Genomic DNA, 25,545 nt, shown 5'->3' with positions numbered 1-25,545 from the left:
GGGTGATTGATAGTCATTACAGACTTATTGGGTCAAAAGGCCTCGATTGTTTATTTTAGAGAAACAGCCTGGCAACAGACCCTTCAGCCCATCGAATCATGCTGACCCGTGATCACCCGTACACCAGCTGTATCCTATAAACTAGGATGGTTTACAGAAGCCAATTAACCTACACACCTGCGTTTCTTTGGAATGGAGGAGGAAACCTGAGCACCCAGAACAAATCCACACGGTCACAGAGAGAACGTACAAACTTCGTACAGACTGCACCTGTAATCACGATTGAACCTGGGTCTCTGGTGCTGCAAGGCAGAAACTCTACCGCTGAGCCCCTGTGCCGCCCTTCCTGTATGCGGGTAGTGATGGCTGCATCAGGAAAGAGGATGCCGAGAAGCAATTCCAATGAGAAAAGGTCAGTAATGGTCAGCAACTTGAAGAGAGCTTTTCCTCCATCACATCCAAGCCATTTATGTACAAATTAAGCAAGGGCAATCACAATACTTTTTGAGGTGGACCTCTAATTTGCTCTTCCTTACTTGTAGATTGACCTTCAATATGAAGTGATAATGAGAGCACTGGGAAACCTTGTGTATTGCATTATGATTATCACATGAAAGGAACAAAGGCATAAATTTAGGTTTGAAAACATAATATTTTCATAGAACAGAGAACTGTTCAGCCCAGAAACAGGTGCTTCGGCCCACAATATCCTTGCTGAACATGATGCCAAATTGAACGCACCTCCTCTGCCTGCCTGTGATCCATTTCCAGCATATCCATGTGCCTATCTCAAAGTCTCTTAAACACCACTATAGTATCTGCTTTAATACTTGGAAGGAATAATGACAGTTAAAGAACAGAAAGAGTTGTGTAAGGAATCTTGCATAAATAATGCAAGGAAGTGCAGTAGTGGAGTGAACGAGTGGAAGAAGAGGTGGTAGTGATGGCTGCATTAAGAAAACGGATGCTAAGAGGCAATTCCAATGAGAAAGGCTGGAAACGTGCCTGAGAAAACATATGTTGCACATCAGGAAGCGAGTACACAAGATTGCAGACCAAATCTGGGAGCTACACCACACTGTTTCAGTGAACTTGATACACTGTCAACAACAGGGAACAAACATAACTGACCTCACTATTGCTGCACCAAATGTCATACAATCACTAATTTAACAGGAACAGTCAATCTAACCTTGCATGGTTAACAAAGAGAACTGTACATCAGACTGGAATTTCCATAATTATTCTCTTGTGCCAGAAAGTCAAGCAAGAAGTTAATTGAAATTCAAAAATTCCTTAAACTTGACTACATTTGTGGAGTTGAAGAACACCAGAAAAAAATTGCAGCACGATATTCTGGAAGGGATTAATAAATTATTTAATAGTATGAAAATCATTAATTTTCTAGTTAAATGCTGAAATAAAAAGGTACTGCAGTGTGTCTTTTGCCTTCACACAGCTTTGTTTGAAGGACAAGATAGGTTGAGAATGCACTAAAGTCACAACTTAGAACAGAAGCCGTGTATAAAGAGAAGCCTAGAAGGTGCCTTTGTGGGTGTTTCACTCAGTTATTTGCATAGATTGTAAGCTATGTCGCACCTTGGGTAGACAAACGGCAACAAAAGATTCATTTCCGAGGTAATTTAAAGGTAAAATATTTCTGCAGCCACAAACTAGAGAAAGCTGATGTACTAAATGCAAATGAAGCATAATGAAACAATCTAAATGTTGCTATTCATTGGGGAGCTGACGATAATGTGAACCGTAAGTGATAAATCTACTGAATTCAATCACACAAAAGAATATAAAGTTAGGGAGAACTCAACATTTCTGTGTACACTCTTGTGCTCCACCCCCTTAAACATGTTACATTGGGGGATAATGTAAGAGAAAGCAATGAAAATATAACACACAAAAGCACTCTCCACAGTACACACCTTTTCTATGCAGCCATAATTTTCCTTTTTGAACAAAGAATGTTTGACTTCTTGAGTAAAGGAAGTTGCCTCTGGCTAATGCTGGGCTGCACTGTCAGTATCTGAGTGCACCAGATGTCTGCAATGGTCAAAACAACATTGTTCTGCTGTGGTGCATATTAGCTCCAGCCTATCACTCTGCAATGCACTGCTTCTACAATGAGGCAGACTAGGAGCAGGCATAGCAACAGCCGTGCAACCCGATTGGCTGGCAGCAATGTGAAACCCAGTGTCAAACTCTGCTATAGTTTCCTGTCTGTTCAGCAGCAGCCACATCTCTGCTCACAGCTGCAATCAGACAAATTAAAGTTCAGAGTACAACAGCAGCCTATTGCACCAGCAACTGTAGAACTAAGTCACTATATATATATATATATATATATATATAAACTATGCAAAGCAGGCATGTACACTGTCAGCTTAAATACAGTATTACCAGTAGGTTTAAAGAATTGTTACAAAACTTGCAATCTTGATACAGTAAATATAAAACGATGCAAAGCAGGCGTGTACACTGAGTTTAAGTAGTTTGCTACTTCAGCATGGTTTATAGAGAATTGTTACAAATCTCTTACAATCATGAAAATGAATATTCCCAATATAAAAGTAATCAACAGAAAAGTTCAATGGGTTTGCCATGAGACCAAATCATGTTAAATATAATTTTAAATGAAGAAAAGCTTCCTTCAGCCACCTTCCTTGAGCTGCTAATCAGCCATCTCCAAATGCCTAGTGGATGGTTCTTTAAACCAGTCACCAAAGCTAATCAATTATCAACTGGATGGAGTGGCACAAGGACCTCCTCAGAAGTAACTGATGATTCATTTGCTTTCTTGCACACATGCATAAACCTCTTTTAACATCAATTAAGATGCTTATGGCCATCAAAAAAGTAATTCATCCTCCAATCTCAAACAATAGGCTCAATGAAGGAAACTGATGAATTTGACAAAACACCTTCAGAAATAAAAAAGCTACAAACAATTAAGACCTCAAAATAACCCAACATGTTCACTAGAGGCAAAGAAGAAAGACACAGAAATGATTATTGCTGTAATCTGATCATAGTGTATGTGATGAATGTAAACCAGTCAGTAGGAAGGATCTCCAATGGTTCTGAATTTTACAAAACTGTTCTTTGAATCTGGAATTTCAGTTCAAAGCTACTGCACACCACAGGGTTTTAAAATCTCCTGCTGCTTGTAAAGATCTTATCAAGAGCATACCTAGTTCTGCAAATTAATCGATTTTATAGATGAACCATATAGGAAAAAAATTGGGGTTCAATTACAGGTCTGTCCAATTTAGTTGAAGACAAAAAAAAAGCCTTTCCAGGGTGGAAGACAAAAAAAAATCCCTTTGATAACAAGCATACACGAATGTCAGAATCAGCACTAGCTACAAAATTCTACACTATGAAATTCAGTATCAAGATTTATTTGAATAATGGTCATTTGGGGAAAGTATCAAATGGTACTTGGTGCCCTTGGAATTACAATGAAGCCAATAGGAAGGGTGATTGATAGTGAGAAATCAATAAGCAAAATAAAAGTACAAAATGAGCCTGGATCCTTTTGAAAAATGCTCATAACATACATGCACCAGGAAATTGGCTTTAGACAATATGACAATGGAAAATTCAACTGGTCAGCAGTTTATAATGAAGGTAACCTCATTATATTTACGGTTCATACTCATGATCCTTCTCTACTATATGCCTCCAAGACCTGGACAACATACAGCAGGTATTCAAGGCGTTGGAAATAGGCCATCAATGCAAAATACTTAAATGGAAGGATACACAAACCACTATCAGTGTACTCTCCCAGGCCAACTCCATTGACTCTGCTGCACAGGCCATGGTATTTGCACGTCCAACACCATCGCACAAAACGAAATGCGGCTCCTTGCTAACCGCAGTTTTGTACTCAAGACCAGCGACAGACAATCTAGCCGACTGCGACGCCTAAGAAACGGAGTCCCCCAAGGCTCGGTACTGGCCCCCATGCTCTTCAATCTCTATATCAGCGATCTGCCACGCACGACCTCGCGCCAGTATGGATACGCAGATGACTTGGCCCTACTCTACTCGGCCAAGAGCTGGTCAAATGTTGAGGATGTGCTCTCGGCAGATATGGAACTTGTCGCGGGCTACCTTAAGACCTGGAGACTAAAACTGAATATGGCAAAAGCCACCACAACGGCCTTTCACCTGAAAAACATGGAAGCTCAACGCCAGCTAACCATCACCCTCAATGGGTCACCCCTCCCTACAACCCATTTCCTACATACCTCGGGGTGAAACTAGATCGGCAGCTGACCTACAAGCAACACCTTGAAGCTCCATGCTAAAGTCTCGGCACGGAACAACCTCCTGCGATGCTTGGCCGGATCGTCATGGGGCGCCAGGACATCTACTCTTCCAACCAGTGCTCTTGCACTCGTGTACAGCGCCACTGAGTACGCCGCCCCAGCATGGTGCCGCAGCGCTCACACCAGCAAGCTAGACGTCACCCTCAACGACACCATGCGGATCATCACTGGTTGCCTACGCTCTACTCCGACGGATCTCCTACGCAGGTATCGCACCCGCCAAGCTTCGCAGAGTTCTTCACTAATAGGCTGGTGTGCAAGGCCCCATCGGACGACAAACATCCTTTGCATCACTTCGCACAGGATTCACAGCAACTGGGACCTCAACGCCTGTTATCTCGTCACCCTTTCTCCCGTCATGCAGCGACCCTCTGTGGCTCCGGATTCAACATACTAGGCGCATGGAGAACCAGCTGGGAACAGACATCGCAACCTCCTCAATTCACTGTCGCACCGAACACCACAGCCCCACCCGGCTCGGACATGCCCCGCAAAGAGTGGGTCGTCTTGAACCGGCTCCGCACTGGGGTTGGCCGGTTCAATGCCAACATGCATCGTTGGGGGTTGCGTCGATCAGCAGCCTGCGTGTGTGGAACAGACCAGCAAACAGCGCAGCTCGTCATTTTCAACGCACTGTCCTCCGTCCCCCTGGTGGAGGGGTAAACCTCACGGCCCTTGACAACAGCACATTGCACTGGCTACAGCGCCTGGAGGACGTTACATAATTTCTGCTGCCTCAAACGCAAGAAGCACGAAACAGACATTCTATTCCGAGCTCAGTCGTGCAAAAAGATTACCAGACGGAGAAAGGAGTAGTTCAAAACCTTCTGAATAAAAATGCAACACTCTCCCCAAATCTTAGGATTCCACTGCGAATGATTGCTCAAAGTGGAGGAGCTTTCAGGGTGATGTTAGGAACCTTAAATGAATGCATCAGGAGCACCATGACCCCCTCCGAGAGCCACTTCAAACACTAATGTCAGGTATTCCTGGCCCATCTGACAGGGAGTTTGTAGTTCCTTTGTTGGCCTCATCAGTCACATCAGAACCCACTAAATGGGTGGTGATCTAGGACTCCATAGAAACAAAGATTCTGAGGAAAATTATTCAATTTTCCTACCTTCATCAATAATTATCTTGTAACCCACTTAACTGACTGACATCATTCAAACTCTGTAATTGCCTTAATGATAACTTGCGTTGTTCACAAGTTTGGAATGCATCATCATGTATGTCATTGCAATATGGCCACGATACAAACAGGGACAAACATTTGAACTGAATATGATAGTTAACGCAAAAGAGGAAAACATGGAAATGACTAACAAGTGAGCGAGCAAACTTTGTATTTTATGAAAAAAAGATCCCAGGTCACAACAATAATGATTAAATCAAATGACTATAATAACAATTTTCCATTAGAATGTTCTGAAATCAACTAAACAATCTTAAACCAAAACTGTTTTGTGGAACCAGTGTAATCATATTAGTGACATGCAAGTGGATGAATCTAGTTTAATCAGCTATTTAATTTACAGATCAAATAACTTGCAGCACCAATCTGACAAAGACATTAAAAGTTAATTTATCAGAAATGCTATTCTGTATAGCCGAAGGCCAGAAAAATGAGATGTAGAAATTGCAAGTCATGGTGACCATCAAAGAATTAAAATCATTAATGCTTCAGAAGAAATATTTGCTTGATACAGTTAAATTACGAAGTTAAATATAAAATTCAAGTAATTTTTGATACTGGACCTTGAATTGAAAACACCATACTAATTTGCATGTTACCCAAATTTAAACGGATAAAGTTAGATTATCATTTTGTAAAGTTTCAAAGTAACATTAGAATTGCCTTATTGCAGGTAAACCGTGACACATTCATTTAATCTACATTTCAATGTAAAATATACTTTGGTATGAATATAAACATGATCTTTAAAAATTAAGAATTTAGAAAAGGACCAATGTTGGCCACGTATTTTTCCTTGCAAGTTGCCATAGGAGCAAAAGACGACTCCCGCCTACTTCTCAGATTCTACCTTGAGCTCATCAACTTTGTTGGAGTTTGGCTACGTTTTATATACAAGCAAGATCCCACATTCAATAAGGACGGGAAGAATGACCAGCTAATGGACGGCACAGTGGTGCAGCTGATAGAGCTGCTGCCCAACAACATCTGAAACTTGGGTTTGATCCTAACCTTGGGTGCTGGCCGTAAGCCTTTGCATGTTCTCCCTGTGACCGCATGGCTTTCATCCGGGTGCTCTGGTGTCCTGCACATCCCAAAGGTTAATTGGCATCTGTAAATTGCCCCTTCTGTGTAGGGAGTCGATGAGCATGTAGGACAACAAAGAACTAGTGTAAACGGGTGATAGATGGTTGGCATGGACTCGGTGGGCCAAAGCGCAGTTTCCGTGCTCTGTTGCTAAACTGAAGTAAATGAAATTAAACCAACTGGTTGTTTAGGAACAAATAACTGCCAGGATACGATTAAAACATTGTTACTCCTGCCATGTTGGGAAGGCAAAGTCATTCACACAACTAACATCAGGCTCCCAAGAGAATCAAGCTATGTTGGGACAAAGCAGACAGAGAAAAAGATTATAAAGATGTGTTCAAAGAAAAAAATACCACAAAAAATTGTATCATCTCCACTGACTCCTGGTAGCCACTGTCAATGGGAACACGCAAAGCAGAGAAGGAACATGGTGTTGAGAACCAAAGCCTTGAATTGTATGTATCAGGAAGCCCTGCCTAACTGGCAGAAGAAATGCACTCCTTCACAGACTACTTGTCAGTCACCTCTTTCTGCAGAATATTCATCAGTGCCCACATTGCCCTCATTAGCCATATCAGAACCTGCAAAACTGGAGTGAAGGAAGAATAGGAAAATACATTTTAAAAGGACTACAAGTGAGGAGAGGACAAAGCAGAATGAGGTGGGAAGTGGACAAACTGGGGCAGTTCAGGGGGGATAAACAGGCAGAGGGAGGATAAAGGTGGAGAATGGAGAGAAAATAGACGGTGAAAATGGAAACAGATGCAAATGGCAGACTGGGGGGTGGGGAGGAGGAAGAGTGATGCACAGAGAGAGATTAGAGCGAGAGAGCGATTGGAGGGTATTTACATAACTGCTCATGACCTCAGGCATCCTAGATCTTTTAAGTCCGGTCATTGGTTTATTCTACAAAATGAGACTTTCATTACACTTTAACCAACATTATAGGATATTTTAACACAGTTAATAATTCAAAGGATTGCCAGTTTAACACCTTGTCTAAGAAATATCTCCGACAATACAGTGCTTTAATATCCCAAGAAATATCAGCCCTGATTATATGCTCAAGTGCTTTAATGGGGTTTGAATCTACTGTGTTTAATTGATTTAAGAAATTTTGGAAACAATTTGATGATAATGAAAACTTTACATGTAAAGGTTAAGGAGTGGCAGCAGATTAGAATGTTTTCCTTGTCTTTTTTTCAGTAATGCATTTTATCCAGTTTTTAAATTCTACAGAGTTTACACAGATGTAACCTCAAGCCACACTGTTCAAAACAACTTCAGAACTTTGTGATTAAAAATTGCATGTGCCTGACTATCTGACCACAGTTTAACAAACTATTTAAGTTCAAGCAGGAAACCTTACATGGAACACAATACCGAAAATCCTCAATTATTCTACTGAATGACCACTTATAACATTTGCTTTTATACAGGTTTAACACACCCATAAACACTGAAAACAAATGAAGCATGAAATGTGGTTAATATTACAGAATTCAACTTATGTTAGTTTCTAGGAAAAATCTATTTGCAAAGAATAATTGTTCTTGCACCTGTTGATTACTACTTCGCTTAAAACAATATTGGAGCTGGTGGAAGAAAAGCTATGGATTGTATTCTGCTGCAAGTACTTATTTTGCATTCTAGACAAGACTTCGGAATCCTATTTGCAAACACGTGAGAGCAGCTCTCATTCCTTTAACAAAACTACTATACTCGTAAACAAACCACCCAAATAGGAACATGCTGCTATCTTCATGACCTTCACAGCACAATAATCTTCACAGCTGCCCAAACAGCAGGAAGTGACGTGATGATGACAGATACACAAAGTTGTTGCTAGGTGGTGAAAGCAGTTAGAATGATTAATACCAAGTGGAGTACAAGCACCAGACACGCTAACCAAAGTTAAATCCGCTCTTGCATTCTCCTTAAAAAAATACAAAATAACATTAATCTGTTTTCACCAATTTCTTGTTGGTTCGTAAGTATATATAAGGTACATGATCGAACAATGGCATTACCATACTTCTCTTGGCCAGAAGCAGTCTGTACAATGCCCCACCTTTCATTTTTTTGCAAAACAAGTGCAGTCCTCCTATAAAATAGCTCTAAACTCCCTGTGAATAAATATAAGCCATAACTATAGATTAAACCTTAATGCAGCATCATGTAAAATATTTTAAGGATATATTAAAAAATACCTTTTAATATGGTTATATTCCACAAGGTAAAAATTACTAAAAGTACAGAATCAAAGGGTAACAGCTGAAAAAAAACGCATCTCAATTAGACACAAACTGGGATCAGTAGGAGTGAGATTTCACATACACGTCTGAAAGTTATTTTAAAAAAGGATACCTCTTTATTTAAGAAATAAACATTAAAGGTTGGTTGCTATCTGAGTTATGTAAAGTTACGCTACAAACCACAGGCTCTTGAATGGAATCTTAGAAGCTCCTGCTCAACTTTCTAAAAAAAAAGAAACTACCAACATTTCTGTCTGCTGAAGTTCCCAGCTCTGCTCTCCCTGCTCGCCACCACCCTTCCTGTTTTTCTTTTTTTTTTTAAATGAAAACGTTTTTCATGCCTTTAGTTCCCCCACTATGGTCTCAATTTTTCCCTTCCACCATGTTCTATTGATACAATTTCACTCTGCTATGGAGGACATTTGGTCCCTCATGCCTGCTTTGTCATTAAATTGATCAATTACTTCATAACGTGTAATTTCCTACACACATGATATATTACGATATCAAAAACATCTATCGATCTCCGATAGAAGATACTCAATTATTGTGCAACTCTGCAATTTCTTGTGGTCTTGGATGGAGCTATCCCCCAACCATGCTGTGATGCATCCCGATAAAACGGTTTGTATGGCGCATCTGTAGAAGTTGGTTTAGGTTGTTGGTGATATGCCAAACTCCTTTTGCCTTCTGAGGAAGTAGAGGCATTGGTGTGCTTTCCTGGCCATAGCTTCAATGTGGCTGGTCTAGGACAAATTGTTGGTGATATTTACTCATAATAACGTGAAGCTTTTGACCATATCTAATTCAGCGCAAATGTACTCCCCCTTGTCACGGGACTTTCCACTCGTCACTTTAAATTCATGTTTCATGTATCTTGTGTTTTATGACTGTTGGCAGACCAATTTCCCTCCTGGGATAAATAAAGTTCTATCGTATCGTATTGTATATATAATGGGATATGTGTACCGCCATATTTCCTGAAGTCGCTCACAATCTCCTTTGTCTTGTTGACATTGAGGGAGAGGTTGGTGGCTTGGCATCAGGTTAAGAGCTTAATCTCCTTCCTTACGTCATTATTTGATATCCAGTCCACTACAGTGGTGTCCTCTGTGAACTTATAAATCGAGTTGGATTGGTATTTGGTATAGAAGGGGGCTGAGCATGCATCCTTGCAGGCCACCAGTGTCGAGGACCCTTATTAATTTTAGCTAAACTTTTCCTTTATATCATCTTTTATTTGCATTTCTTGCTAGATAAATTCTTCCTTCTTATCATGCCTTAGCCCTACTTCGCTGAATTCTGAAATATTCAGAACTCACAAGCTTACTGCTTTTTTGCGGCAATATTTTGAGCTTTATCCTTTCACCTAAAATACATATTTGATTTCCCTTGATAACCATGGCTGGATCATTTTTCCTTTTGTTTTTTCTTTGCCTTAAAAAGTTACATACATTACTTGTAAACTCTGTATTAATTCTTTAACTTTTACCCCATTGAGCTCATATGTGTGAAGGTAGCAATAGACTTGCAAGTTGTGATGCCTTGATAATTTCTAATACTGATTAATTTTTCTACTTATGTTTTTGTCAAACACTTAACCTCTAAAATTAAGCACCAACTTCAATTACTCATGAAGTTAGAATAATATGGATAATTCAAGTTGAATATGTTGCCTAATTACTTTTGTTTTCATTATGGGTGCTGTTAGCTGGGAAGGGAATGGCTCCTGAGAGCCATCTCCCAGAACATCCACCTTGCTTTGACACCTCACTAGTTAAAAGCTTTTGAACTGTTTCTAAATGCTCCTGATAATGTACAATCATTTGAGTCTATTGAGAAGTAATAAAATATGACGTCCTATAAATTACTTATAAACATTAGGATAATGTAAAATGAAGAAAATAAGAAAATAAATTACATTTATATATCTTTTTATTGAAGATCACAAGAACATTCAAATTAATGGGTCATTCTCAGTATAAAGGTGAAAGGCCAGATGCAAACATATCTGGCCCCAGGTGGGTGCTGTGTGCAGCAGTAGGACAATAGGTTTGGTGCATGGGCACCCTACTTATCTGACAGGGGAGACTTAGTAATCACAATGACCAGTTTCGAAGAACAATTCATCTGATCGTGTCGGATCTTCCAGGATCAATCTATTGAAGAAAGAAGAGGAGGGCAATGAGGATTCTATGAGATCAAGTAGCTACCTAAGGAAAGCTTAACCTGCTGAAGCAGAGATAAATTGAAAAATGCTGATCAGAGAACCAATCTATTAGTTCTTTCCATCTTCTTAGCTGCTACAACCTGCTCCCCTTGACAATGTGAGGTGCTCTCAGTATTGTTGTACTTGGTGCAGGTGGGACCAATACCCTGATCCTCTGTGTTACAGTCATCCAAACCATCTTCTATTTCATCTGGAGATCTAAGATGAAGTGTCCAACAGGTCACAGCGCACGTCTGCAGATATTGAGGGAAAATGTGCCCACCTCTGCCCTTGTCCTGATAGCCATCTTTGTGAGGTTGCATCAAGTTGTGCATAGTGCCAAACAATGCATCACTACATCCTCATCCCTTGCGCTGCAACGGATGGGCCTGGTCTCGTCGCCGTGCAATGTTCCATTCAGTGGACCTTGCTACACTAGCTGCTTTCATGGCAAAGTTCTTTCAGGAAAACATCTTTGACCACAACACAACACTATCAGGCGCAGTAGTCAGTGCGGAGGGTCCTGCAAGCTTTAAAGAAGAAACATGTTATGGTTTCCAAGCAGATACCAAAACCTTATGGCAACACGAGTACAAGCACCTTGCTTGGCTGACTGTGAGAAAGTCCTCACTGTCAGATCTTCCTGTATGGATGGATTCTCATTCCCAATGCAGATTTCCCAAGATGGTTGTGATGAGGATGAGATGTTTTCCCATTTCTTTATGGACTGTGGCTTTGCAAAGAAAGGACACAAGCGTCCTTGTCAAAGTTCATCCCAAGCAGCTGTGTAACAATGGACTCTGAGCTCTGGGATGATCCCAGAGATTCACACCATGCCTAGTTCTGCTGCAAGATCATTAACTCACTGAAAAATGCACTCTGGTCTGCCCTAAACATGTTGGCCTTCCAGTACAATATGATATCCATGAGGGAATGCTGCTGCCTAGCACATTCCAGACTGCAGGATCACATGCTGAGGGTTGCACTGAAGCTTGGTGCAACAAACATAAATGCTTTGTGGCGAAGGATGCAGTTTAAGGTCTTGCTGCCTCTGGATATTGAGGGACAGGGTTCCATGTAAAATCATCTCATGGTTTATATCATTTGAAGAGGTTGTATGAATGGCAATGGTGTCACTTGCGTATGACATGGTAATATTACAAATGTATCGACCCAATTACACAGTGAATGTAAAGTCATGCACTGTGTTTTGTACTTCTTATATATTTAAGAATAAAAACTTGAAACTTATGTGAAGTCTGGCCTCCAGCTTATTTTTGACTTCCATATTTTCATGTCAGGCACTGAAATCAGAGACAAACTGAATGGTGAATATCATCAGGTATCCACAGAAGACCGCTAAAGATAAATTCAAGTTAACTCATTAATGTTTGGAAGATTAATAAATCTATTGCAAAAGAAGAATTATTCCACAGTTTAGTTCCTTAAATATCTCCTTTACCACGTCTCCAATCATGGAAAGGAATCTCTGCTTTAATGTCATTGTAAATTTTCTTTGATGTCTTCAAATGATGTTAGTTTGCCATCTACAAGGAGATAAAGACCCAGACTTTATCGCAGGAATAACTCTTGGCTTTCAGCACTTAACTTCATTATGGAGTTAATCTTATGGTAACTTCATGCGCGCATCAACACAGAACATCCAAACTTATTGCCTGACCTAAAACAAAAAGTGCTGGAGTAATTCAGCGGGTCAAACCTGTTATGATACTCTGTCACTGTGTTTTACTCAAGATTCCAGCATTTGCACCTCCTTGTCTGACCTGTATGTTACTCATGCTTCAGGTGATTAATCCCATAGATTGGAAAGTTATATTTGCTAACTAAGTAATAAAAATTCCAGTAAAAGCTAGACTTTTGCACGTGCAGAGTAACTGTATATGACATTGTATATTATAATTATTGCCAAACAATGTTTACATACAAGGAATCAGATTCAATCAAATTTCAATTACTACTGGTGAAAAACATGATTTTCTTATCTTTCCATTCTCATCTTTTTATCATTTTATTCGGTATCTGTTGATGATTTAGCATTGATATTGTAATTTATACTTCCTTGTTTCGAGAAGGCTCAGTGATGATTCCTCAACCTAACGACAACTTTTGTTCAGTCACTGTCCCAGATCTCCTGTAGAGGGCGCAGTGTTGCCCGATAATAACATATAGCCCATGAAAAGTCTGTGGGCAAGTTGCAAGCAGAATGTTTGTTCACCACTGACTCCAAAATCTTTTGTATATATATATAGCAGCATTGCAAACATTCAACACTTCCTAGCCCATTCACTTTTCCAACCTATGCCTGCTGACACACAACAAATCCTGGCCCCTCAGCTGACGTTGCCTCTATAAATACAAGTAGTCAGCCCTAAAGTCAGCTGTTCATGCTTTGAAACGTATGTGAAGCAGTCACAGGTGGTGGAAACTATAGTAAGAATGACTGTTAAAGGGCAACAAATGCATGTGTTTCAAGGGGGGAACAGCCTTGGGGGGGCAAGGTTCCAGTCCATCTTTTTAAATAGAATCATATAACTTTTTTTATGTAAAGACACAGCATGGAAACAGGTGCTTCAGCCCATCGAGTCCGTGCCAACCATTGATCACCTGTTTGCACTAGTTCTATGTTATCCCACTTTCTAATCCGTTGTGTACACGCTAGAAAGCAATTTAGTCTGAAGAAGGGTCTCAACCCAAAATGTCACCCATTCCTTCTCCCCAGAGATGCTGCCTGGCTCGCTGAGTTACTCCAGCTTTTTGTGTCTAAGCAATTTATTGAGGTCAGTTAACTGACAAACCCATATGCCTTTAGGATGTGGGAGGAAACTGGAGTACCCAGAGGAAAGCCTCCTGGTCACAGGGAGAATGTGCAAACTCCACAATGATCCAAGAGAGAGCTAGATGGAGCTCTTAAGGATAGCGGAGTCAGGGGGTATGGGGAGAAGGCAGGAACGGGGTACTGATTGAGAATGATCGGCCATGATCACATTGAATGGCGGTGCTGGCTCGAAGGGCCGAATGGCCTCCTCCTGCACCTATTGTCTATTACACCCTAGGACAGGATCAAATCTGGGTCTCTGGTGCTGTGAGGTAGCAACTCCAGTAGATGCGGCACTGTACAGTTGGAAAAGAATAGAAGGCAGAAATTCATTCCATCAAATTGATTCTTTGTAAGAGTAAGCAAATTAACTCGGGCTGACTTGGGACTACTGACTGTCCCGCGGTCTAGGCTTAAGCTCAGGAGTGACCGCGCTTTTGCAGTTGCAGCTCCTAGACTGTGGAACAGCATCCCACTCCCCATCAGAACTGCCCCCTCCATCGACTCCTTTAAGTCCAGGCTCAAAACCTACTTCTATTCCCTAGCGTTTGAGGCCCTCTGAGGGGGCGCTGTAAACTGTTGATGTCTGTGTTGTTAGGTTTGTGTGCTATTGTATGTTCTTTTTTAGTACCTGCACTGATGTACATCACTTTGGTCAACTTAGGTTGTGTTTAAATGTGCTATACAAATAAAATTGACTTGACTTGACTAATTCTATTAGTAAATCATTCCCCACAGCCCAGCATTTATTTTTCTCTCAGATATGATCCTTATTCAAAAAATATGATTTTTAAAAATCAGTTTCAATATTTCACAGTAAATTCCAACCATACCTAACCACTATATGGAGGTTTCCTTTTTTTTAGATCTGTAATAACATTAAAGCTTATTCCTAATTATTCCAAAAATCAGCTTAAATGACTAATACAGGGCAATATTTCAGATAAATATAATCCAGTAACATCAGGTAGTGGATTGACATAATGCAGGTTTTGTAGTCATGAGGATTACACTATTCAAAAATACTCCTGGAAATGTTTCCCACTCTTTACAGTAATCCTGCCAAGTGCTGTAATGTTCTTTACCATTAACAAAGAAGCATCCTTTGTTCAATCCAATTTCACCAGAATTTTAGCTCATTTGATGTGAACTCCACATAATTTTTAGATCTTGTAACTGAGAGACTCCCAATGCCTCTTTATGATAAAAATCATAATCCCCACTTTGGCAATCAGTGAAAATTGCTGTGCAGAGTGCTCTGCACCCGTGTCTGCTCTCAGCGAGAATCGCTTTTGAATACGTTGTCACAGATAGTTGAGGTCTGAGGTGAAAAAAACATGCCTTTGATGTAAAGTATGTCATTAAGAGAAATGTTATTTTATTTTATTTTACTTTACGGGCTATTTTTTAAAATCCTTCACTTCCTTTAGAAATTCAATGTCCTCCAGTTGATATTAGCTGTACTTTTGCCAACAAATGGCATTACAGGGAGGTGTACTCAGCTGGAACTGAAATCTAAAACTATTGACATAGGGACCTTTAAAGCGAAAGAGTGAATCGTCAATTAACGAGGCTTCTGTAAATCCTGTTGATACGAAAGGAAATTGGGACACAATAAACGATTAGAAATTTGCACAGGCAATACTTCGAGTTAAAGGGAGCCTGTTAGTGCAGGCAGTCAGTGATGAAGCAAGAACGGGGAAACTGTGGCTTACTTCAATATATATAGTTCATAAACCAACAGGAGGGTGCTTTTTAAACTGATTTACTTTTATTCAGCACACGCGATCACTGCCGATGACAGTCCACCAGACTGTCTGACACGTCGCCAATATACATCACAGTTATTTTGAGTGACCAAACACTGAATAACTAAAAAAAAACAAGCAGGAGAAGTTTGCTTTCCATTCATACCAATTCCTTCCTGAACTTCTGATGGCCGCAGAGTACTAAAACTATTGAATGACACACTTGAATGTTTTAACAGTATTGGATGTATGAGAAGTTTTTGCAGGGATTTTTTTGTTTTATATTCGTAATAAAAAAGTTTATTTTTGAAATAAACACATTTCCTTGTAATTCCTCCCCTCTTAATTACAAAGTTTACATCAAATACGGGCGCGTTTAAAGCTCAGTGAGCAGCTTACACCTCTCAGCCCACCACCCAGTGAGAAGTTTGGAATAATTTTGTGGTGAGGGGAATGCTATGCTCCTTACCTCGGTCTGACTTCATGGTCGGCGGTGGCAGCCAGTCTCTGGGCCGTCGCCCGACTCGGGACGGGAGGGAATGAGTGGAGGAGGCGCAGGAGTGAGGAGGGCGAGGTGTGAGCTGACGAGCCCCCCCCCCTCTCTCTCTCACCCCTCCTCCCTCCCCCGGTGGGCGACTGGCGGGGCCCACCGCCTCACGGCCCGGGCGTCATCGTGAGGGATGATCCCGCGGATGGAGTCCACAACAAGCAGCCAGCCAGTCAGAGGTTAATTGCGGAGGGAGAGTGAGGGGAAGGGGGTGGGGGGGGGGGGGTCGCCGGTCGCCGCGTCCGTCTGACTGACCGGTCCGTGCCGACCTCTGGTCACCACTCCGCCTCCGCCGCCTCCATGTTGTCAAACCACAGGGCTCTCCTCCTCCTCCTCCTCCCCGCCCCCCATCCCTTGCCCGCCCCGCCCCGCCGCCGCCCGCACGTCACCGCGCCCCTCCCCCTCTACTGACGTCGACGCGTCCCGCCGCTCCTCCTCTTCTGACGTCGCGCGTCCCCACGCCCGCTCGGCTGGCCCCGCGTTGCCATGGAGACCGGGCCCGGACGCCGCTCGCCACAGAGGTAACGTGGATAAAGTTTGGTCAATACAATACAATACAATATATCTTTATTGTCATGGTACAGGGGTACAACGAGATTGCGAATGGGTCAAGAGTCAACAGTGTTTTATTGTCGTATGTCCCAGATAGAACAATTAAATTCTTACTTGCAGCAGCTCAACAGAATACGTAAACATACTAAACTCCTGAAAAAACCTAACCTAGACCCCACCTTTCCTTGCCTAGCAACTACAGACCCATTTCCAAACTGCCATTCCTGTCAAAAGTCCTTCAAAAGGTAATTCTAAATCAACTACTGCCTTACCTACACCAAAATACCATCCTGGAAAGTTTCCAGTCAGGTTTCAGGGCCCACCACAGCACAGAGTCTGCCTTTGTTGAAGGTACACAACAACCTGTTTCTCGCCATCGACACCAGCGACTGTGCAATCTTGGGATACGGTGGACCACACCATCCTTATTGACCGTCTCCGGTACGGGGTTGACGTTGATGGCACTGCCCTGAGCTGGTTCATTTCCTACCTCAAAAATAACAGTTTCTCCATCAACATAGGCAATTATTCCTCTTCCCCAGCTAGCCTCTCCAGCGGGGTTCCACAAGGCTCCATCCTAGGCCCCATTCTCTTCCCTCTGTACATGCTCCCCTTCGGCCAAATCATTCAAAGGCACGGCATTTCTTTCCACTGCTACGCGGATGGCACACAGCTTTATCTCCCCCTGAAACCCAACAACCGGTCAAATTTAATCAGCCTCATGCACTGCCTTGAGGACATAAAATGTTGGATGGCACAGAACTTCCTTCAACTAAACGAGAGCAAGTCTGAGGTCATCCTATTCGCCCCTCGACTCCATCAAAACGATAACAGGAAGCCTTGGAAGCCTATCCTCCCGAGTCAAACCGCATGTCAAAAACCTTGACGTGATATTTGACTCTGCATTAACGTTTGACAAGCAAGTCAACGCTGTGGTAAAAGCCAGCTTCTTCCAGCTTCGTACCATAGCTAAAATCAAACCATTCCTCCAATTTGACGACATTGAAAAAATCATCCACGCATTCATCTCCTCCCGCCTGGACTACTGCAACTTCCTATACACTGGGATCAGCCAATCATCCCTGTCCCGCCTGCAATTGGTCCAAAACTCTGCAGCGAGACTCCTGACGGGTACCCGTAAAAGGGACCACATCACCCCGATTCTGGCCTCTCTCCACTGGCTCCCAGTACGGTACAGAATCAACTTCAAGCTCCTCCTATTCACATACAAAGCCCTAAACGGGCTTGCCCCCCCCCATATCAAAAATCTTCTAACCCAACACTATCTCCAGGTCCCTCAGGTCGGCCGACTTGGGGCTACTCGCTATCCCGCGGTCTAGGTTTAAGCTCAGGGGTGACCGTTTTTTTTTTTTTTCTGTTGCAGCTCCTAGACTGTGGAACAGCATCCCTCTCCCCATCCGAACTGCCCCCTCCATCGACTCCTTTAAGTCCAGGCTCAAAACCTATTTCTACTCCCTAGCGTTTGAGGCCCTCTGAGGGGGCGCTGCGAACTGTTTATGTGCTGTTATGTTTGTGTGCCATTGTATGTTCGTTCTTAGTACCTGAACTGATGTACAGCACTTTGGTCAACGTAGGTTGTTTTTAAATGTGCTGTACAAATAAAATTCACTTGACTTGACTTGACTAAACATAAACATGATCATATAGAAGTGTATAAAATCACGAGTGGAATAGATCGGGGAGATGCACAGAGTCTCGTGCGCAAAGTAGGGGAATCGAGGACCAGAGGACATAGGTTTAAGGTGAAGGGGAAAAGATTTATTAGGAATCATGGGGGTAACTTTTTCACGCAAAGGGTGGTGGGTGCATGGAACAAGGTGCTGGAGGAGGTAGTTGAGGCAGGGACTATCCCAACGTTTAACAAACAGTTAGACAGGTACATGGAGAGGACTATTTTGGAGGGATATGGACCAAAGGTGGGACTAGTGTAGCTGGGACATATTGGCCAGTGTGGGCAAGATAGGCCAAAGGGCCTGTTTCCACATTGTATCACTCCATGATTCTAGTACTCTGTAAACAATATAATAAACGAGAAAGAATAAAGTTCAGTGTATATATATATATATATATGCACAAATATATGTTTGGACCATATCCCTCCAAACCTGTCCTAGCCATGTACCTGTCTAACTGTTTCTTAAACGTTATGATAGTCACAGCCTCAACTATCTACTCTGGCAGCTTGTTCCATACACCCTTTGTGAGAAAAAATTACCCCTCAGATTCCTATTAAATAGTTTCCCCTTCACCTTAAACCTATGTCCTTTGGTCCTTGATTCACTTACTCTGGGCAAGATAGAACAATGAAATTCTTCCTTGCAGCAGCACTACAAAATCTGTAAACATAGCAAACTGTAATAAACGAGAAAGAAAAAAGTTCAATGTGTATATATACATACACATATAAATATGTATATACGTATATGTATGCATATATACTTGTACACACACAAACATATATACACATACACAGGAAAAACAAACAATAACAGTGCAAAAAGACAAAACCAATGCCCTCAAATCTATGTAGTTCAGAGTTTATCTGGAGCTTTATTTATTTAGTTTATTGTCATGTGTACCGAGATACAGTGAAAAGCTATTTTTGCTATCCAGTCAGCAGAAAGACAATACATGATTATGCTGGAGTAACTCAACAGGTCAGACAGCATCTCTGGAGAAAAGGAATAGGTGACATTTCAGGTTGAGACCCTTCAGACTGTGGGTTTGAAGAAGGGTCTTGACCCGAAACATGACCTATTCCTTTTCTCCAGAGATGCTGCCTGAGCCGAAGAATTACTCGAGCTTTTTGTGCTTAAACCAGCATCTACACATCCTTCCTACACATTTTGTCTGTAGCTCCTTCCTACACATGATTATGTTTCTCCTCAAAGGCTTCCCCTTTGCTGTGCTGGCTTGGGGCAATGTCACTGATTGAGGGGGCAAAAGGTTAAACTAATTGGAGGGAGGAGGAATAAAGGTACTTGCATTTGTATAGCATCTTGTACATTATAATGCTGAGAATTACATTCTGCACCCAGTAACTTCCCTTAGGCTATATCTGTTGTACCTGAGATTGACTTCATTGTATTTATGTATGATATTGTCTGACTTGTTAGCATACAAAACATTTGTTTTCCATTGTACCACGGTACACATGACAATAATAACCAGAACATACCTTTCAGTCTTCCCCAAACCAGCCAATGACGAAATGTTGGAAGCACAGGTCTGTTTGTCAGAACAAAAGAAGCAAGAGGCCAGTCCAGAGAGTTTAATTGTCTTATCTATCTGGAACAGAACAATGAAGCTGCGGCTTTACAGGCTCATTAACACAATAAAGTTAATTAAGGCATTAAACTCCTGCCTTTCAAGTGGTTGATCCAATCTTGGCCTCAATAAGCTCTTTCCAACATCCATGACTCCCTTATCATTTAAATGTCGGCCAATTTTCACCTTGAATATATTTACTAACTGCCAACACAGCTCACTGAGGTAAAGAATTCACAAAACCTAGAGTGAATAAAATCCAGTTCATCTCTCTCATCTCGGAAAAATGTATAAGAGCCTGAAAAACAGGATCTCCAGGCTCAAGAACAGCTTCTTCCCAGCTCTTGAACACTGAACAACACTTTAACCTCAGGTATAAGAAAATAACTGCAGATGCTGGTACAAATCGATTTATTCACAAAATGCTGGAGTAACTCAGCAGGTCAGGCAGCATCTCGGGAGAGAAGGAATGGGTGACGTTTCGGGTCGAGACCCTTCTTCAGACAATGTATCTGCTATGCATTTGGGTTTTCAACTATTATGGTCTGGTTACCTAAAATTACTGATTATTTATTGTATTATTGTATATTTTGTGTGTTGTTGTGCAGACAAAGCTGCAGCAAGAGAATGTCACTGTTGCTGGTACATATGACTATAAAATAGTCTTGACTTGTTTGTTTCTCTTTGTCTTAAATGAGTGACTTCTTATCAGAAGATAGACACAAGATGCTTGAGTAACTCAGCAGGACAGAAAGCATCTCTGGAGAGAATGGACGGGTCACATTTCAGGTTGAGACCTTTCTTCACACTGAGGGTTAAGGGGAGAAGGCAGGGAAATAGGAATAGGAGACAGCGATCAGCCATGATTGAATGGCAGAGTAGACTTGATGGGCCGAATGGCCTAATTCTACTCCTATAACTTGTGAACTTGTGAGTCTGAAGAAGGGACTCGACCCGAAATGTCACCTATGCCTTCTCTCCAGATGCTGCCTGTTCCGCTGAGATACTCCAGCATTTTGTGTCTATCTTCGGTTTAAACCAGCATCTGCAGTTCTTTCCTACAGACTTTCTTATCATTTCAGCCTAATTCTTGATACTCCCACTTTTGAAACCCCTTGTTTATCCTCTCTGCAAATCTAACAATCCTTTCAGAATTGTACATGTTTCAGTAAGATTTACCCCTCATTCTATTTTCTATAATAGATACAGTGCATTCAGAAAGTATTCAGACCCTTCACTTTATTTATGGGGTATTGTGTGTAGATTGATGTTTAAAAAAAAAGTATAAATCCATTTTAAAATAAGGCTGTAACGTAACAAAATGTGGAAAAAGTGAAGGGATCTGAATACTTTCTGAATGCACTGTATGTCCAACTTGCCCAACAATTCTTCATCCATCAACTTCTCCATCCAATGAACTAACCCAATGAAACTTCTCTGTGCTGCCTTCAATGCAAACATTATTTAAGTATGGAGACCATATTGTACATACTGCCTTCAAACACTGAAGGTCACCTCACCTTCTGTCTCCTTTCTCTGTTCGTTTATTTATTTACTTATTTATCTATTTATTAATTTCCCTATGTTCTCTAAATCTCTGTAAAGCGTCTTTGAGTATATGAAAAGCGCTATATAAATAAAATACATTATTATTATTATTATTATTATAATACTCCAGGTATTGTCTCACAGCTTCCTGCAAATTTCCATAAGCCCTTCCCAAATTTTATACTCTATATCCCTTGCAATAAAGGTTAATATTCCCTTAACCATCTCATTGCTTACGGTATATGCATACTAACCTTTTTGCTTCTTATACTAGTGTTTCCATTGGCATTTGATTGCACCATTTTAACTACTTAAATAATTTGCTTTTCATTGTACCTTTCTATAGTTAATTACCTTATCACTTCCCACATAATATCGCAACTAATAACTTCTTCCCTGTTCACGAAACCCATCTATATCTTTTTCTAAGCTCTTTGTCCTCTTCCCAACTTCTCTAAGAAGCACTATATATTTAACTAGAGTTTTCTGAAGAGTTTTCTTAATCAACATAGATTATAAATAGTTGAGGCCCCAGCACTGATCCATGTGGGGCATCTACTAGTTACTGATCATTAATCTGAAAATAACCCATGTTTCCTGATTCTCTGTCTTCCATCTGATATTCTACCCCCACAGTCTGCACTTTTATTATGTGCAGTAACTTACATGTGGCACAATATCAAAAGTCTTGGACCATGTGCTGCAATCTTTGATGTGGTACATCATCCAATGTCTTCTGAAAATTAATGTAATATGTCTTTATATAATATATATAATATTCCTTTGCATCTGCCCGGCATGTTAATCCTCAAAGAACTTCAGCAAATTTGTCAGACACAATTTCTCTTTCACAAAACTATTAACTTTCCTTTATTGTCTTCAAAATTTCCTGATAATATCTTCTTAACAATGGACTCTAATCCTTTCCCAATGACAACCACTCCATAATTCTCCTGCTTTCTGGCTCTTTCTTTTTTTTTTGAATGGTGGTGTTAACGTTTGCTGTGGTTTTACAAGTTTCTGGGACCTCTTCAGAATCCAGGGAATTTTGAGAGATTTTAACCAGTGCATTCCCTATCTCTGCAATCTGCTTATGTCTGTATTTCCATTTATAAATATTTCCTCTTTCTGACCCCCCCCACCCAATTCAAAAGGTGTGATCCCCTCCCACTATCCCAAGCCCCACATGGGTTAATTCATTAGACCAAGCCTCCACAAAAAGTAACACAATCATTTTTGGTATCTTAAGGTAAAAATATTCTCTGCAATTATCAGAAGGGATAGATAAGCCTTTGATATCTGCCTGGGATTTCTGTGCTTGCATCTCTGGAGTGGATGGTGAACCAGGAACTTTTGGTTTTGGAGGGAAAAGTAGAATCAACTGAACCATGTGAAACACAGTGATTAGATGAAGGCTGGGGAAAAAACCTACACCAACTTAAAAATACTTAAGGGCGGCACTGCATTACAGTGCCAGAGACCCAGCTTGATTCCTAACTATGGGTGGTGTCCATGCAGAGTTTGTACATTCTCCGTGTCCACATCGGTTTTCTCCAGGTGCTCCAGTTTCCTCCAACATTCCAAATGGGGGCGAGCTTGAATCTTTATGGAATAGTGGTAGAGAGGGAAGAAACTATAGAAATCATACCTTTTAGATTCGGGGAGATAATATTACCAAATACAAACATGAGTAGAAGTTGATTCAAAGGACTGAGCCCCAATCTATCCAGTATATGTAATGACAGTCCCATTACCTAATACCTATCAATACATACTCAACCAACCCTTCTCTTCAATTATCCATTCTGTTTTCTACAGTCCACAGCTCCAGGTCAGAATGTTATAGATTCGAGATGTAAAGAGACCCAAGATAGATACAAAGTGCTGGAGTAACTCAGTGGGTCAGGCAGCATCTCTGGAGTAAAGGAATAGGTGACGTTTCAGGTCAGAACCCTTCTTCAGACATCTTCAGTTCCAAAATCCTAGCTGACACCCAGAACAGTACTAACATATCACTTTCAGATTGGCTGTCATTTGGATGAAATATTAAACCAAACACTATTTTCTTTCTCAGATGAACCTTGGGTCTATTCTGAAGTTATGCACCCAAAGTCCAGTGATCAAGGACAAAGAAGTTAATCGCTGTGGAAGCAGAGATTGCTGGAGTAATAAATACTCTCTCATATTGGTTGTTTATCAAAGGAGGGAGCACTGACAGGATCTCAGTAGAGATGAAGGTAAGAGAGAAAATAACCATTTTCTTTAATAAAAGGCTGGAAATAGTGGTGGAATGGGATTGAACAACTAGCTGTGGGTGTGAGGGGAGTTTGGCCTGTGTCATAAAGATTCCATGGTCCTTCAATCAGCATCACCATTACAAATTATCTGGTCATTATCGTGTTATTTATGGGTGATTGCTGTGTAGAAATTGGCTGTATTTACAACATTATAATTATAATTACTTTTCAAATCTACTAATTTGGTGTAAAATTATCTGTGAATTGCTGAAAGCTACGTGGGAAGAGCAAGCATTCCTTTCGTTCATTTATAACTCTGTAGATAGTTTGCAAAACAAAGACTGTTCAAGATCATCTCTGCAATATTAATTATCAATTGATCTCCAGAATTGTTTCACATGAAAGTAAGATGCATCTTTGGCAGGGCTGGAACATAATTGAATTAGTGAATCTGTTCAGATGAAGGTTCCAGGGCCTGAGGTCTGCCTGGCCTGTTGAGTGTTTTTGTTTTTTTGATTTCAGATTAACAGCATCTACATTTTAAAAATAAATAAATAATTTAATGGCAATTGCCAAGAAATCCATTCCTGATCTGGGGCACCTTTAGACTTGAGATGCAGCTTGGAACGAGGCCCTTTGGCCTACCAAGTCCGTGTGACCAGCGATTACCCCGTTCACTAGATCTATCTTACACAGTAGGGACAATTTATAGACACTAATTAACCTACAAGACCCACATGTGACGCCAACAGTTTCTCCGTTTTTTCATCTTTTTTGGTATTTTTAGCATGTTTTTAAAAGATTGTGTTCATGTTCTCTGGTTTGTTTTATGTGGAGGGGTGGGGGAGGGGTTCAGGGAAAACTTTTTTCAATCTCTTACTTTGCCGGAGATGCGATTGTTTTCCGGATTGTATCTCTGGTCGCTCTGCGGCCTAACATCATGGAGCTGGAGGCCTTGCTCAGGACTGACTTTGGGCCCCACCGCGGGGCCATGGACTTACCATCGGAGTCTGCGATCCCTTGCCTTTGATCGACGCTCCAAACGCAGCCTGCGGATTTCAACATCGAGGAGCTCGCAGTCTTAGGTACTGATGTCGGGAAGCTCCAAAGTCGCAGAAGGTTCGACTAGCCCCAACCCGGGGTCTGATTGCGTGGGAGCTGAGATCCCCCCGATGAGGGAGCTTGATCGCCCCGATGAAGAGGGCCCAACCGCCGGTTACGGGAGCCAAGATCGTCCCGTCACCAGAAGGCTCGAGGGCCCCGACCGCGGGAGAACAAAGAAGAGAAGAGATTTAACTTGTTTTTCACCTTCCATCACAGTAAGGAATGTGGGAGGAGTCACTGTGGTGGATGTTGATGTTAAAATGTATTTTGTGTGTTTTGTTGCTTTTTATTGGTGTGACTGTATGACAAATCAAATTCCTCGTATGTTGCAAAACATGCTTGGCTAATAAAGTATGATTGAGTATGATCATGATTATGATTTAGAGTGCGGGAGGAAACCGGAGAACGGAGAAAAGCCACGCAGTCACAGGGAGAACATACAAACTCCATATGGACAGCATCTGAAGTCAGAATCGAACCCAGGTCTCAGGTGCTGTTAGGCGGTAGCTCTACCGCTGCACCACTGTGCTGCCCAAACGCACTATACAGTGGCCACTGTTTAATGCACTACTCTATCTCCGAATGAAT

The 25,545-nt window shown here is 41.4% G+C and overlaps 1 protein-coding gene across 5 annotated transcripts in view; it reads right to left on the bottom strand.

The window, feature by feature from the left end:
- atosa (atos homolog A) overlaps nt 1-16,502 on the bottom strand; it is a 73,243-nt gene extending 56,741 nt beyond the window's left edge. The window contains exon 1 of one of the 5 annotated variants that reach the window (XR_013549286.1): nt 16,151-16,444. Coding sequence is in view for 1 of the 5 variants with exons in the window: in XM_078427528.1 (XP_078283654.1) it covers nt 16,151-16,166 (16 nt within the window). In the remaining 4 variants the exon portion in view is untranslated. Of the gene's footprint in view, nt 1-1,937; nt 2,076-16,150; nt 16,445-16,483 lie in introns of those variants that run through there. The other 4 variants (XM_078427531.1, XM_078427528.1, XM_078427530.1 and 1 more) reach the window with 4 other exon arrangements.
- Nucleotides 16,503-25,545: the final 9,043 nt, after the last annotated feature.

Source organism: Rhinoraja longicauda, chromosome 33 (assembly GCF_053455715.1).
Source record: "Rhinoraja longicauda isolate Sanriku21f chromosome 33, sRhiLon1.1, whole genome shotgun sequence".
In the NCBI taxonomy this organism is placed as follows: domain Eukaryota; kingdom Metazoa; phylum Chordata; class Chondrichthyes; order Rajiformes; family Arhynchobatidae; genus Rhinoraja; species Rhinoraja longicauda.
This window is presented reverse-complemented; position numbering and strand designations above follow the sequence as displayed.